Source organism: Engraulis encrasicolus, chromosome 20 (assembly GCF_034702125.1).
Source record: "Engraulis encrasicolus isolate BLACKSEA-1 chromosome 20, IST_EnEncr_1.0, whole genome shotgun sequence".
Taxonomy (NCBI): Eukaryota; Metazoa; Chordata; class Actinopteri; order Clupeiformes; family Engraulidae; genus Engraulis; species Engraulis encrasicolus.
The window spans coordinates 5,411,134-5,427,817 of NC_085876.1; the positions used below are offsets into that span (position 1 = coordinate 5,411,134).

At 42.2% G+C, this 16,684-nt stretch overlaps 1 protein-coding gene across 1 annotated transcript in view; it reads right to left on the reverse strand.

Moving 5' to 3' along the window:
* Positions 1-3,000: 3,000 nt before the first annotated feature.
* The window catches only part of LOC134436134 (lysine-specific histone demethylase 2), a 34,328-nt gene continuing 20,644 nt past the window's right edge, over positions 3,001-16,684 (reverse strand). Inside the window, exons 17-21 of the mRNA XM_063185183.1 lie at positions 9,909-10,025; positions 8,603-8,728; positions 7,266-7,388; positions 6,766-6,918; positions 3,001-3,285 (exon numbers count right to left, since the gene is read on the reverse strand). Of these exons, the coding sequence (XP_063041253.1) occupies positions 3,202-3,285; positions 6,766-6,918; positions 7,266-7,388; positions 8,603-8,728; positions 9,909-10,025 (603 nt within the window). The 3' untranslated portion in view covers positions 3,001-3,201. The remainder of the gene's footprint in view (positions 3,286-6,765; positions 6,919-7,265; positions 7,389-8,602; positions 8,729-9,908; positions 10,026-16,684) is intronic.

Here is a 16,684-nt window from a genome sequence, read left to right on the forward strand (position 1 = left end):
GCCACATGCAGTAGGCTACTGTATCCTCCCGCCCAGACTTTCCTGTTCAGCAGGGGATGATGCATCTCTGGCCAGCAGTGTTATATTTGGCCTGGCTGGCACATGATGTGCTTTGATTGACAGGTCAGTCAGGGTGGCGTGCACAAGATAACGGACAAACATTTTTGTCTACCATTTTGAGTCTGTTGAAGGAGGTGGTCTGCACGCTGCTAAGCTCCAAAAAATAAAATTAATTTAATTAAAAAGCAACGTTTGGATCACCCTGCCTCTTCATCAGATATGTTTTTTTTCAATAAAGCTTATTTTTTTCGAGCTTATTTGGCAGTGTGCAGACCTACCTCCAACTGTCTGACACTTCTGTCTAGAGCACCTGCAAAACGTGTTTATTGATGTGAGCACCCTACCAAAAACGACTACCATTTTGAGTCTTCCATGACCATCAAATAAGTTATGCTCAAAATCTGGTTGTTTATCGGCTGATATTATAATTAGGCTACATGCTGCACGAATGCATACACAGTTTCCATGATGCGACATTTACAAACGAAATGAGCTCAAGGTACGTGGCATGGCTTTAGGGATTTGTGCATTTGTTTTTTTGGTCTTCCTTTGAGGATCTTCTCGTTTTATTTTAGTCATTGACCTACTTGTATGGAGATGCTCTTTGAGATTAGTCGTTAGTCATGTGTGGGGAAACATTTGTCATACGTTATGCAAAAACTACATTTGGTAACATGTTCTCTGTGTGTGTGTGTGTGTGTGTGTGTGTGTGTGTGTGTGTGTGTGTGTGTGTGTGTGTGTGTGTGTAAAAATGAACATACAAAATTATGAGGTTGTGCAGTCATTGTCATGACAACTGACTTGGGGCAACTGTTTCTAGACATTCTACAAAAAACATTTTCAATCAGAATAGCCACTGATGTTTCAACTTGTTCATACGTGCTTTTACCAACACAAAATCATGTACTGTACGTGTGGCTCACACAACACAAAATAAAAATATGACAAACACACACATGAAATAAAGAAATAATATATTTTGATAGTGTGAATATTTTTGTTATACAGTGTATTACAAAGAATCATAAATAAGTACAAACTCATAAAGCAAATCTGTAGTATGTACAAGTGCTTGTTTTCAGTCATGATGGATAAATTAGGAAGTGGGCGGAGCCCTTTGTGAATGTAAGGTTGTTTGGTAGGCCACCCAGAAACGCCCACATTATGTAAGAACAAAAATAACGTTTACATAGCCATCACTAAAAGCAAGAGCATCCAATTGTAACAACTTATTTCCGAACGACTGTCTTTGTTTCATTAAGTAAGACACAATAAGTGCTAATCCATAATCTTTTCTTTTTTCATATTTTTTTAAACGGAGTAATCCAGTCACAAAAAGAATTGCCACCTGGCTCAATAACTCCTACCACATAAAAAATGTGGATTAAGACCCTTAATCTTCTCTCAATCCATCATGTCTAAATTCTCCAAGCAAAGCACCAATACTGTAGGGCAGCTGTAGAAAACTTAAGATTTGGTGTGAAAAGTACATGATGTGAAGCTACAGATAGGAGTTGGTGTGTGGAGTATTGGTGTACAGTATTTGAAACTCATGATAAAGGTTGGTGTGTTGTACACCAAATACTGTAAAAATGAAATGGAGAATACTCATTGTACCCTTGACTCATCGTTACCTGAAGATAAGTCATTTTGTTTACTCTTTCCGAGATTTTCTCTTGATCCTTTCTAGCCAGCTAAGGGGGTTTGTTTCCATATTGTTAGACACAACTTAACATACTCAAAATGTCGTCCCAAACGTTTATGCTGGGTTGTAAGGTGTCTAATGTTGCATAACTTTTGGAATGATATTTGGAGTATGTTAAATTTCAATATGCTGTTGTATTGCTCACGCTACCCATGACTTGACAGTACCCGGTGATGCCACATTTTTCGGCTAAGCCCTTTCCGAGATATGAGCTATTCTAAAGGGGGCAGCGTTTGTTTACAAATATTTTCCCAAAAGGTAACGCTGTTTGATAGTTGTCTGCTGATGTTGTATAATCTTTCGGATGTTTTTGGAAATAAATAAAAATGTTTTTTTGAAATGTAAACAAAGCGCTGCCCCCATTACAATGACCAAGATCTCGGAAAAGGCTGAAGAAGAAAAAGAAAAACCTCAGGTACTGACAAGTCCAGGGTAGTGTAAGCATTACAACTGCATGTTGAAATTGACTGAACTGGTCCTTTAAGACATATCAAACAATATGCAAAACAAACCATGCCCCATTTACAGGGCAGTCATGTGTAAGCGGTTGGGGTGTCAGACTTGTAACCCAAATGATGCCGGTTCAACTCCCAACACCAGGTTGGTGAGGAGAGTAATTAACCTGTGCTCTCCCCCATCCTCCTCTATGACTGAGGTACCCTGAGCATGGCACAGTCCTGCCGCACTGCCCCCTTGCATGGGTGAGGCATTAATGCAATTTCGTTGAGTGCAGTGAGCACTCTGTGCTGTGGAGTGGCCAGGATTTTGGAAAAGGGCTGAATAAAAAAATGACACGTCTTCGGGTACTGACCATATAAGGGTAGAGTGAGCATTACAACTACATGATGAAAATGGACGGACTTCTGGTTTAAGATGAAGGCTGATGTGTACAATGTATAAAAACCAAGATGAAGGTCGGTGTGGATGACATGATGTAAATCTGAAGAAGGTCGGTGTGGATGACAACATGATATAAATCTGAAGATGGTGGAGAGTGTGTACCATACACCACGTAAATCTCAAGACGGATGTTGGTGCCGCTGGTGAGTGTGTGCACTATAAATCTTTAAAGCAATACTGCACCATTTCTGAAATAAGCTAATTTTCCACCTCCCCTTGAGATCATTTATTGGGTTTCAGCTTTCTCCTGTACTTCCAGCCGGGCTGGGGATGGTAATGAAAACTTCTACTTCCAAGCTAGCATACAGTGTATACATAATTCCTATGGGACCCATAATCTTCAATGATAACTTCTATTTTGGGACTAGGATTAAAATCACCAGACTAAAAGAATGGCTCGAAGAACTGATGAAAGGTGAAACTCAATCAATTAACTCAAGGGGAGGTTTTAAATGAGGTTACTTCGAAAAATCATGTATCTCTTTACGATTGAGGTTGTTTAGCGTGTGTCACTAGTGAGCAAAAATCCCTGATGGTCAGAGTGCTGTGATCTTGCTGGCCTCTCGGACGCCGCTGAGGTAGGCCCCCGTCACCGTCTGGGGGAAGTGCCTGTTGGTGGCCTGAGGAGGAGGACAGGATGGCATGGGACGCAGAGAGAGAGAGAGAGAGAGAGAGAGAGAGAGAGAGAGAGAGAGAGAGAGAGAGAGACAGAGACAGAGAGACATCATTAATGTGCATTTAAACAGGTTACACAGCATAGTCAACAAAGCAAAAATGTCTGCTAAGGGTCTGGGAAAGGTATTTGAGACCGAAAACTTGGCAATTAAAAAACACAATATTTTGCTTCAATTTTTACAGAGAATGAATTAATAAAATGCAGGTACAATATTGAACATGTATTAATTACATGTTAAGTATGGAATATTATAAACACATGCATGCACGCGCACATGCACGCACGCACACACACACACACAATTGACGATTAAGAAAGTGTAACACCAGAAGCCATAGTGCATTGTAGAATACAAATATAATTTTTCCCAAATAATGATGGAAACACGTTCCACACAACGTCTGTGTGTGTGTGTGTGTGTGTGTGTGTGTGTGTGTGTGTGTGTGTGTGTGTGTGTGTGTGTGTGTGTGTGTGTGTGTGTGTATGTCTTTTCGGACAGCCTAATCTAAAAGCACTACAATCATCCATGTTCTGAGAGCTTGATTCATGCATCATGGCTTTGAACAGATAATTCGCACACTGCCTGGTATAAATACTATAGGAGAAGTGGAGATGTTATTTTTGCAAAGCACTTCTGAATGATTCAAGAGGAAGTTGTGCCAAGGCACTCAAGGAGAATCTAATTCAGGCAGCTCTTGTTACACTGACCTTCAGTGTCAAGATAACCTTGACAATGACCATGACAAATGCAAGGGAAAAACAAGTCATATCAGGAAGGGTTTTGTGATAAACATTAGCTTAAATAACAGTGCTGGTTTTCTAGTTTCTGACCAAATCACATCCATTGTGTTCAAAAATAGTGGAAATGTAAAGACACCGTGTGTTTGTTTAATGTCTGTAAAACGGCAGAAAAGCTAAAAAGTGGTAAAAAGAATGTGATCATGAATCTAATGTACTGCAAAACTCTTTTCCTTTTCTGATTTTTTTTGTGTACACAAGACTGTATATGTTAGGATGTAAGTCAATCATAAAACCCAACTACTAGCTGGAGAGGTTTTTTTTTAAAATATTTTTTTTAAGGGCTGTTTTTTTCCCTTTATTTGACAGGACAGTTGGAGATGGTGAAAAGAAGCAAGAGAGAGATGGAGGGGATCGGCAAATGACCCAGGTCGGAATCGAACCCGGGTCACCGTCGTAGCAACCCAGTGCCCCACCGCTAGGCCACAACAGGACCAGGCTGGAGAGTATTGAAATGAGGATTGACCACAGCAGCACACTCCTGGGGGGTGACCCAACATGCACCCATTTTCCACAACAGCATGAGGCCTACTGACCACAATGAATAATTCACCAGTGTGAATCATGTTGGACAGGTGAGGTGAGGTGAGCTAGGTACCGTAGTGGTTAGGGAGCTGTTGGTGCAATTTTCCATTCCTGCTACGGAGCTAATAGTTTCAGATAGAAATGGCGGCGATAGAAATTGAGGAGTGGAGAGCCAATTGCAAGGTAGACTCCACTATATATCGATTCTTTAAAAGAGGAACAGAGAACAGTTTTGAAGGATTTTCATTGGTGGCAAGGATGAGCAGATGGTAGACTAAGGCCTTGGCCAGATGACACCGCAACGCGGGTTTTTTTAAATCCGAGTTGCAATTGTGTTGCAACCATACAGCATGTTTCAGTGAAAAAATCAGGTCCTGATGACAACGACAGGCTTGCTTCAGAATACACATTTTTTAATGTGAAGTTGTTGAGAACAAAGTATTCGCTAATGGCCGTGATCGCCCATACTCTGTCATGCAAATGACCTGTCACGCAGGGACATTACACCAGTCTCTGTGACAGTGCCAGAAAGTTTTTTTTTTTAAAAACATACACAGCATGTTTTGTTTTAGATCTACAGACACATGCCATGGCTTGTTTAAAAGCTGAAGATCTCATTTCCCCCCCTTTGTAAAAAGCGAAATACATTATTATGCGGTTTATTCTCCGCAAGCGCGTACGCAGGTTCAGAATATCAGAATGTGCAAACTGCATATTTGAACATTACTAGATGCCACAGAGACAAGTTAGATAAAACAACAGACTGTGCTTAATCATGCTGCTTAGCACCATACCTCGTGACAAAGTTGCTCAAGAATAAGCATGCATGCTGCAACTTCTGGAATATTTTGGAAGACATTAGAACAATCGAGTTTACAGTCTACATAACAGGTTGGCACTCACGAAGTTTATGTAAGTCATGTCTTTCATGAGTTAAGTATGATGTTTTGGATGCATGTCAAGTTACTAGAGGAATTTCTTATCCCAACATGTGTACTAGCATTTGCTGCTAGCCGACTTATTTTCAAAACCAGCATGCATAGTTGTTATTTTTCATTATGCTAAAGTGAGTGCTACGTGGAAAAATAGGCTACCAGCTTTGCGCATGTCCTCGTGTAGCTTGTGGAGTGACTAGAGTAGCGAATCATTGCCATTTAGGCATCTGTTGATTATGTTCTACACTTTATGTTATACTGCTTTTGTTATTTGAGAAGTTTAAACTAAGGTGTTGAAGACCAATATCGGGCAGGTTTTTCTCCCTCCCCTGTGGAGGCTGCTGCGCGCTCACCGCTCCTCCTCTTTTTGCCCATTATGTGTGTTTCAACTAGTCTCTAAAGACATTGCTGATAACTGTTTGGGTGCGCTGTTAAAATATAATATGAAGCTATGCTTCGTGTTTGTCAGGGTTTTTTGGTCAGAAAGCCTAACCTACACGGCCCCATTAAAATAGGCCTATGGACTGGGTATTTTGAACACGAGTGACCCACACAGTTTGAAACGTAAAATATTGACCGTGGTAGAAATGAAAGAGTCTCCACAGTCCACACAAACAGTTGTTTGATGATACCATTGTGCATGGAATGTTGTGCGCAAAGCTAGTGGTCATGGTGAAGATACCTCACTGTTTTTGGCCATGTGGCTGTGACGCAGATATAAACAAATCCGTTTCGCCTGGAACAATGGCAACGCAAACTACTGCGTTCGTCGATTTTCTCACCCTGGAACCCGTTCTGGAAAAAACAAGTTTTGGGCAACCCAGAACGCCGTTTTGATTTGATTTCATATGGTTAGGCCAGGGGAACGTTGTCATTGGCACAGAAAAACATTCCCGTGTAGCTAGCACTTAAGCCACGCCTTCTGAAAACTAATCCAACCCAGCTCTGTGTGGGGCTCACAGGGCTGTGTGGAACTACACCGATCTGGTGAGAGCCAGGTTTACTGTACCCAAATAACTGTAAATCACTTTGGATAAAAGTGTCTCACCAAGTGTGATGTATTTACAATGTAAACGGTGAGACAGCTCATTGGTGTGATGTTTCTCATTGGTGTGATGTTTTGGTGTGATGCTTCTCATGACATCATCATGTTACGAAGGTCTCACCTCTCCGGCAAAGAACACCTTGCCCTGGATATCCTCCGCTATGACATCGTAGGCCTCGCCACTGCCCCCCGTCTTCACAAAGCTGTATGACATCTGAGCCCAAGCGTCCTTACTCCAGTGTGTAACAAAGAACTTCTGGTAGTCTGGGACCTCCTAGGTAGGTTTGGCAACAAGGGCATTTTAGACATTTCACTGATTTCACAAAAGTACAAATGATGTACTGTATATCAGCGCTTCACAACAGAAGAACTTCATAATGAACACATTGCACCGCCTTGAACATGGACCACTTTTACGCCCTGTACACACACAAATACAGGTTTTTTTTTCTCCTCTGTTTAAAAATATGTGGAATTCTAACATTTCTCTAGAATGTATTCTGGAGCATACAATGTAGGTCTTTACCTGGTCAGTAAACAGTTCCCCGACTACCATAGAGTACACTGAGGAATTTCTACATTGTTCTAATCTAGAATGTATTCCAGAGCGGAGATCTTTACCTGATCTGGGAACAGCTGTCGGAGGACTCTCAGGCACATGTCGGCCACCTCTTTGTCCTCCAGGTCTCGCACGGTGGCCAGAGCCTCTCCAGTAATCACGGACATCAGCACACTCTGTTTACCCTGCACAGTAAATTACAATCAACTTGAGCGTTTGACAAATAAATGGTAAATTTCATCAGCTACTAAGCGGTAAAATCCGCTTTTTATGCTAGAAAACATTTAATCACTTTCGTAGGTTGTGCCATTTCCAATTCCTACTATGTACACAGGCACACAGAGACACAGACACAGACACCAAGTCATCCAGGAACATCTTTCACTTCTCTTTTCCAGTTCAGAGCTGTGCCAGTTAAGGTTTCATCAGACATAGAAACTAGACTGAAAATGGTTTCAAATCAGTTTTTCACTAATATACTGAAGTAGGTACGAGCAGAAGTGCAGTCTGACTATTCACCTTCACTGTTTAGAGAATCAAGAAAATCTAGTTGAATAAATCTAAAAAAAGAAAGGATTTGATATAAATGGAAAACCTGTTGGATAGGTACCTGTTTATCTGGATGTTCTGAGATAGGATGGGTTTGGAGAAGGGCAAAAACCTGCTCTGACCTACTACTGTAGTTGTCAAACATTTATCATGTTGTAACAAAGTAAATGCGAGGTTGCTTCATAGTCTCCCACTCAACTCGTCAGTGTACAACATTTTGCCCGGTCTAAACATACATGTATGAAGGCTTCCCCCCTCGGCTTTACATTAGGACACAAAAGGCAGATGTATGCCCCACTGCCTGATTTAGGGATGCAAAACGCCACCACTAAGACTAACGTGTTTTAGTAAGAGCTATGTTTAGGAGGAGGTTTAGGTCTAGGCAAACCTGTTCTTATGCCTCATGACGCACCACTAGAGAGGAGCACTTCACTTCATACCGTATATTGAGGTCTGGTCATATACCTTTGGCGTCATGTTGAGGCCTGGTCATAAACATACTGTACCTTTGCCACCATGCATTGACACATTGTATGGCCAGAATATAGGGCCAGCAGCACAGTGCCCAGGGACATCAACCAATTTCAACCAGTTTAGGGGCACAATATGGCACAAGCTTTACTAATATTTACTAATACTTGCACGGGTGAGGCATAAATGCAATTTCGTTGTGTGCAGTGTGCAGTGTTCACTTGTGTGCTGTGGAGTGCTGTGTCACAATGACAATGGGAGTTGGAGTTTCCCAATGGGCTTTTCACTTTCACTTATTTATTGTATAGGGGGGAACCTGTGATGTATAGTGCCCAGGGGCACCACATTGGCTTAATATGGTCCTGCATATTGTTCTCACCTTTGGGTCCATGTCGTAGAAGACGCTAAACATCCCCCTGCTCTCAGGCGATGGAGGCACATGGCCAAAGTAGTCAGCGCCTTGTACCTTCCGATCCCAAAACCTGTATGGGAACTGCAGACCAATCTGTGACACATAGAATGGAGAAGTCAAAAGCAAAACTCTTCAATACCTTAAGTTGCTTGCCAATTAATTCACAAGAAAAATACTAAATGTGTATGTTTGCTCTTTCGTCTTTGGAACATTTGGACCTTTATCAAAAACTAGTCCTTTTCTGGTAGCCTAAAGCTTTTTCGAAGCAACACAGTAGCAACAGTTTGGTGACCGCATTCTCAGATCACCTAAGAATTTTACTGCACCATACCCACTCGAAATTCCCCATCCATTTGGTACAGCATTTTATATGACGAGGTTGGCGTTGTGGCTTTTGGCACCAACCCAGCTCACGAGGGGATCGCTTTTCCATTTGGTTTGAAAGTATGGTGCCATAACACATTAAAACTAGAAGCACCCAGAGAGCGCAGACCTCCACCAAGGAAGCTGCTTGATAGAACATTTAACTGTGTTACACCATAAGTTCCCGCAATTCAAGTTCTGGTCACTAGGGGCGTCTAGATTTATAGGCCAGCAATGGTGACATTTTTTTCAAAAAGGTCCTGGTTCCGGTCCGTGCTCCTTGGGTCATTACTAACAACTCCACAAAGTTTCAGCCAAATCAGTTTGCAATTTTTTTTGTTATCCTGCTGACAGACAGACAAAAAGAGAGACAGACAGACAAACAGACAAACCCAACGCAACCGAAAATATTACCTCCTTGGCGGAGGTAATGAATGGGACTTCCTGCTATCCTGTGGACGAGCTCCTTATGGATACGATTGCTTGGCTCTTTTCAATGCAAGATGAGATAATAAAACTTCATTGTCTCCTACACATGTGCAACACAAAGTACTTTTGTGTATCTTCAAAATAAAAGATTTTGTTTCAGTGGAGATGTGAACCGTCTCGAAAATACTCCAACTGCAGTTTCTTCTACTCTATGACATCGGCTTCTGAAACGGCCTCTTCTAGCACTACTTCAACTGTATTACCTTCATAGCATGTCAACATCATGTCATCTCATTGGATGCCTGATCATTTCCAGCATTTTGGTTGTTTTTTCCAAGGCTCACAGAAAATTGAAGTCTATGCCCATGTCAACACCACACCATAAAAAACTGAAGTGACGTGCTTAAGCATCATTGGTAATGAATGTTAGGATCTGAAATGAGGCGCTTAAGCATGATTGGCATGAAGTGAGGTAATGGACCTTCTCTATGACGCCGGCCCCCAGGCTGTGGATGGCCTTCAGCTTCCTCTCTGGCAGCGCAGGGCAGAACTGGATCACCCCCCTCTGGAGGAGAGCCAGGGGAGCAGTCACCAGCACCTGCCAACACACACACACACACACACACACACACACACACACACACACACACTGAACTATTAATAATAACGTCATTACACAACTGCCAAAGCAAACACACATGCACAGGCATCTGCCTTTTAATAATGAGGTTATGACACAACTGGCAATAATCACACACACAGACACCTATTCATGACAATGTTACACAACTGGTAATGCGCGCACACACACACACACCTGTCTCTTAACCATAACGTCATTACACAACTGGCAAAACAATGTTGACTTCTGCTGACTGAACATGTCTTCATTTTTTGAAATGTAATAACAAAGGAGGGCAATTGACATTTCTTTGTTGGAAAAGGTACAGAAGATCACAACTACAGCATAGACAGCATGTAGACAGTTACCAAAAAAAAAGCAATAGCCTCAACGACTTCTTGGCAACAAAAGCTGGTCCATAAACGCATCAATGTGACTACACTGTGTGCAGAATTATTAGGCAAACAAGTTTTTTGACAATATCGTCCATTTTATGCATATTGTCCGCCACCACCCTTTATGGACATGAACACCTATTGGATTTAAGCATTCCAGGTCATGCATATTGGTATAAAAAGAGACAGTGTGATCGAAGGAGCCCAATACCCTATATCAGGGCAAAATTAGTGTGCATAATTATTAGGCAACTTTGTTTTCCTCTGGGAAAATGAGCCACAAAAGAGATCTAACAAACTCTGTAAAGACTATAAACAATTTTGAAGTCTTCTAGAGGGGTGTGGCCGTCTTGAAATATTGGTCACATCCATCTAATGAACCGTTTCAAGCCATCAGTGTCACATGACATGTGCTCACAAAGTAACTGCCAGATTGAGAAGAATTGAAGATGAAACTACCACAAAACTATTACCCTGCAGTGCTGGTATATTCCAGAACTGAAACCTACATCGAGTGTCCACAAGAACATTGTATTCAGCACTCAGAGACATGGCCAAGGTAAAACAGGCTGAAACCTGAAGACCACTCAACAAGTAACTTAAGTCAAGACTGGGTCAAGAAAAATCTTTAGACAGTTTTTTTAATGGCTTTATGAACTAGTGAAAGTGACTGTTAATGGACCAGGTTGGTGAGCCTATGGCTAGATCAGAAATGTGCACACTCAGATCAGTTGCTGAGTTCCACTCAAATACCAGCAGATTACTGCATAAATACCATTTGCTTCGTAAAAGATGCAATTTTCTCCCTCTAAAAGATCCAGCAATGGGTTCATCCACCCTGTCTGTCAAGAGTCACTTTCCCAAGTCCATAAAACCTTTGAAAACTTTGTCCCCAGGTATTTTTGCCCCCGGTTTGACTTAATTAACTTGTTGAATGGTTGTCTGGTGTCATCCCTTCTTCCCTTGGCCATGTCTCTGAACGCTCAATACCCTGATTTTCTGGACACTGGAATATGATAGGACTACATGGTACTAATTTTTTTGTAGTTTCACGTTAAATTCTTCCCAATGTTTTGCAGTGACATTTCTTATGAGACTGATGACTTTGTAACGGTGCATCTGATAGTTCTGTGCGAATGTGACCAACATCTTGCAAATTTCAAGACAGCCACATCCCTCTAGAACACTTCAAAATTGTTTATAGAGATTTCAGAGTTTGTTAGATCTATTTTGTGGCCCATTTTCCCAGAAGAAAACAAAGTTGCCTAATAATTATGCACACCTGATATAAGGTGTTGGGCACCTTCGACCACAGCCCCATCTTATTAAACAAATATGCATGACCTGGAATGCTTAAATCCAATAGGTTTTCATGTTCATATAGATTGCTGTTGGAAAATATGCATAAAAAAGACAAAATGGTCAAAAAACATGTTTGCCTAATAATTCTGCACACAGTGTATAGCAACACATAATTTCATTGCCATGGTGACATACATTAGGCCACAACATAGAAGCGTTTGCAGCTCATAGTAAAAGGGGTATGTCACTATTTTGGGGCTCAGTACTGTTAAAATCCCTGTCCTAGGTTTAGTAAGGAGGAAATTGGTCCTATTTTTCACATCAGTGGCTGTCTTTGTTTTAGACTCCCTCTGGAAGGCGAAATGTAGCTAAGTTAGCGAGAGTCAATGTAAACGCGTAGCACCACCCACTACACATGATTTGAGAAACATTTTTTTTACTCCTAATTGACTCGCGATGCACGCTTGTTTATACCGAGTACACATAACAAAAAAAAGTCTCCTAATTGCCGTCTTGGCAGTTGGGATTGTTGGGACTATTTTTTGCTGACCGCAGCCGTGCGGACTTTTACATGCCGAATTACTGCTGCTCCACAACAGCTGACGAGCTGGGCTGACGAGGAAGCTGAAGCGCACACGCACACGCACACGCACACGCACACGCACACACGCACACACGCGCACACACACACACACACACACACGCACACGCACACGCACACGCAGGGCCGCTGACAGGTTTGGCTGGGCCCGGGACAACATTTTCTCAATGGGCCCCCCCTCCCAACACCAAAAAAGCCCCCCACCCCCTCATCCCTGACGGTCCCTACACAAAATAGTCAAACGCCCAACCACAACCACGTAATTCCCTTGTGCAGCTCCAAAACACACCACGTCGGGATGACAAGCCCATTTATAACGGATAAACAAAAACTTATTTACAACCTTACGGATATGGACTGAGTGGAGTTATGGTTTTCAAAATGCTATCACAATGAAACCCACGCTATTGTAGCCTATTACTTAAGCTCATGAATAGCAGATTTTTCATCACATCGACCATTTTCACTTGACCAAGGAGAATCATGTCAAGGACAAGGACGCGTGTATGTCCGCTGAACTTCCAGAGAGGGGAACAAGGCGGAGCACATTCATCTTGCGAGTGTGAAGTTCACCGCAATCAGAACCGAAAGTTACAGATTACCCCAAAACGACACCGTTATAACCCATCCGTTACATTCAATTCTAGGCTATCTAAATGTCAATTTCACACGTTGACATGCCACTGGCTTATTTTAAACCAAATAAGTTTAAACCAGAGTCGAGTTACACCGGCTGTAATTCAGCTGACCGGGGATGATTCTCATATCAATTCAGCCTGATTGGCTACCTGCCTGAAACTTTTGATTTGGACACATAATTGCAGAGTAATGCGCATATTCATAGATTCAATTACAAAGGCGCATGAAACACATTGTTATTAAGCCGTTGTGGTAATCAAATTATTCGATACCCCCTGTCTCTCTGATACTGAATCCCGTGTGACTTGCTCACGGCCTCCTGTGCCAATGTTAGGCTACTTGACGACGGGGCTGGAAAAAGTTTGCTGTGTCTTACCTGGATCTGCTGCACAGCTGCTTCTACTGGTGCCTGCGACATCATTCCAGTCTTTCCTGAAATATTTAGCCAGAGAACCCCTCAGCCTTTTGACTTCTTCTTCTCTTTTTCGTTTTCCCTTCTTTTTCTGCGCTCCTGACTTGTGCATGTTTACTAACTGGCTCGCGCACACTGACCACTTATCGAATGCTGTCGTCTTTTTTTCTAGAAAGACCAATCCATTTTGGAATAGGGGTGATAGGGGGTTATTGGCCGTTTTTTCAAGGGCAATGAAGACAAACATCTATAAGTAATTGTTTGAATGCAAATAAAGCACTTTTCTACCCTAAAAAACAACACATTTTGAAGTGAACGTATCATAATTGAGCCCAACGTCATGGGGGCCCAGTTATGGGCCCCCCTCTATTCCAGAATTCCCAGGGCCCGGGACAAAAAGCCCTTTAGTCCCCCCCTGTCGGCGGGGCTGCGGACACGGACACGGACACGGACACACACGCACACGCACACGCACACACACACACAAACACAAAAACACTCCGTGTCTCAAGTGACAGCTGTGAGCTGCTAACAGCCACATTTCCACAACAAAAGGAGTGTCCGCAGGGGGTCCAAAGGGTAAAATGACCCTCTTGTGGGTCTTTTAGGTAAAAAGGTCAATTGACCCCTCCGTGGTAGTTCTAGTCCCCCCCCTAGTTCTAGTCCCCCCCCCCACCCCCTGCGGGGGTATACTTTACGGCCGTGTGGGTGACACCCTTTTGTCAACTAAAGAGGGGAGTGGTCTACAGCTCCACCTCTACTAGTGGCCCAGGGATAAATCTCCTGGCTACCTCCCATTAGGTCAGAACTGTAGAAGATTTGGTTAAAAAGGGTAATCTGCAAAAGGCACTTCAGCTGGCTAAAACTCTGATCCTTTGACTGCTCAGAACCTGCATGAATGAGAATCTTCATAGACACTCATCACAACTCGCAATGAATATGGATGCCATAAAGGAAGAGGAAATCTATGACTTTCTACCAGAGCATGTGTCTGCTGACACGAAAGATTGTGGTACTATGACAGCAATTTGCAAAGAAGAACCATTTTTGTCACATGCAATTAAAGGAGAGAAGTCTCATGTCATGTCTGCAGACAAGAAAGATTGTGGTACTATGACAGCAATTTGCAAAGAAGAACCATCTTTGTCACTTGAAATTAAAGAAGAGGAAAAGTCTCATGTCATTCAATTTAGTAGTCATGGGAGCACTACAATTCAGCCATCAACTCAATCACAACCGGCAATATCTCAGAAGGTGATTAAAGAAGAAGACCTGTATGATTTCTTCCCGGAGTATTTGTACAGACCAGAGGGGGAAGAGCATGACACATCGTACATGAAAGAAGAAGCCCTGGACATGAAAAGGGAAACAGAGTATTCTATAATGGAACACAGTGAAGACATGACCCCAATAGGTAAGTTTCAGAACATAAAAACTAGTTTTGAAATTTCTGTAAAGCACACTGTGTAGGATGGTATCCAGAGTAGGCATTGCAACTATGCTGCTTATTGCCAACTGTGATCTTTTCATGAATATTTTCTAATATGACCAAAGTAGAGTATATTTTGAAGCTATGAATTTATATTTCTGGAAATTCTGTGATAAATAAAAAAGGCTTGCCCTCTTAGATTCTCTGTGATCTTTAATTTGCCAAGCTCCCTTCGTAAGGTCAGTCGACCGAAAGCAAATTAACACTATAAACTAAATTAACACTACAATTTTGTGGTGAAAGGAGCTCCTCTCCAAGGAACGAAGGTGCAGAGATACAGCACTCAACAGGCATTGGAAATGATCCTGGATGGAGCTGACCCTTGCGAATCGGATGGAGAAGACATCAATCTCAAGGTGGATTCAGACTCGGAGCTGTCTCAGTTGTCTTCAGGTAATATTTCATTTCATATTATTTCCCATTTTACATTTCATTTTAGTGAGGGAGTAAATCACCTCAGAACTAGTATTTTTACTAGAAATAAGAACTGAAAAACTAGACTATTTTGACATGTTTTAAGACATTTGCCAATGGGGCAAGCTTTTTTACTAGCTAAGATTTTTTACTAGCTTGATTTACTCATTTCAAGCAAATGTTGTTTGTCTAGCAAATTTTGCCGAGCAAATTTGGCTAGCAAATATTGCTAACCTAGTAAAGAAAATGCTTGCCCCATCGGCAAATTTCTTAAAACAAGTAAAAATAGTCTAATTTAAGGTTTTTACTTCTAGTTGAAAAATACTAGTTCCAAGGTGATTTTTACTACATTACTTGAAACTAGAAAAATAAACCATTTTTGCAGTGATTAGCTTCTAATCTTGCATTTGCGATATCATTTCAATTTCCCATTGCTCATAATTACATTTTTTCACGCTACAGATGAGGAGAGTGCTCCCCAACCAACAAAGAGAGCTCGGCTGACGACTGATGTGACAGAGACTGCAAAAGATGGCACAGTATGGCATGAAGAACAGGTGGGAACGGGTCCACATTTCACCCCACCATCGCCATACAGCGCAGATGGAGAGCCAACAGCTAAGGCCAGGAGGTCAATTACAAGTCGCCTTCAGAGCTTCCTTTGTTTCATCACTCTGGACATGCTTGGCATCATTCGAGACTGTACAATTCAACATGCGAAGCAAACTGAGCATGTGGATTGGTTCATGGGCATGCCTGAACTAATGGCATTTATTTCCATCACCATCATGAGGGGAATCTTCAAGGTGCCATCACTGCCCGACTGCTGGTCGAAAAACCTGGGAAGCCCACACATCATCGAAACCATGTCCCGAGGCCGTTTCCAAAACATCATGCATCACCTGCGCTTTGATGACAGAGACACCCGCAGCGAGCGAGTACAGACTGATAGGTTTGCTGCAATTTCAAACATATGGGGATTGTTTGTCACCAACTGCATCACATCCTACATCCCTGGTCAACACATCACCATTGACAAACAACTTTTCCCGTGCAAGACTCGCTGCTGTTTCCTACAGTACATTGCAACTACACCAGACAAGTTTGGTATCAAGTTTTGGGTGGCGTGTGACTTGAAAACCAAATACGTCTGCAACATCCTCCCATATCTTGGCAAGGACCCCACTCAGCCTCGTGGGGAGAGAGTGTCTGAGAGTGTAGTCATGAGGCTGATGGAACCATTCTTGGACAAGGGCAGAAATGTTACCACAGACAATTTCTTTACATCACTGTCACTTGCAAAACGACTACTTAGCCGGAATTCAACCATCCTCGGCACAGTCAACAGGATTCGTCAAGAAATCCCACCGTCAACTCGACAGA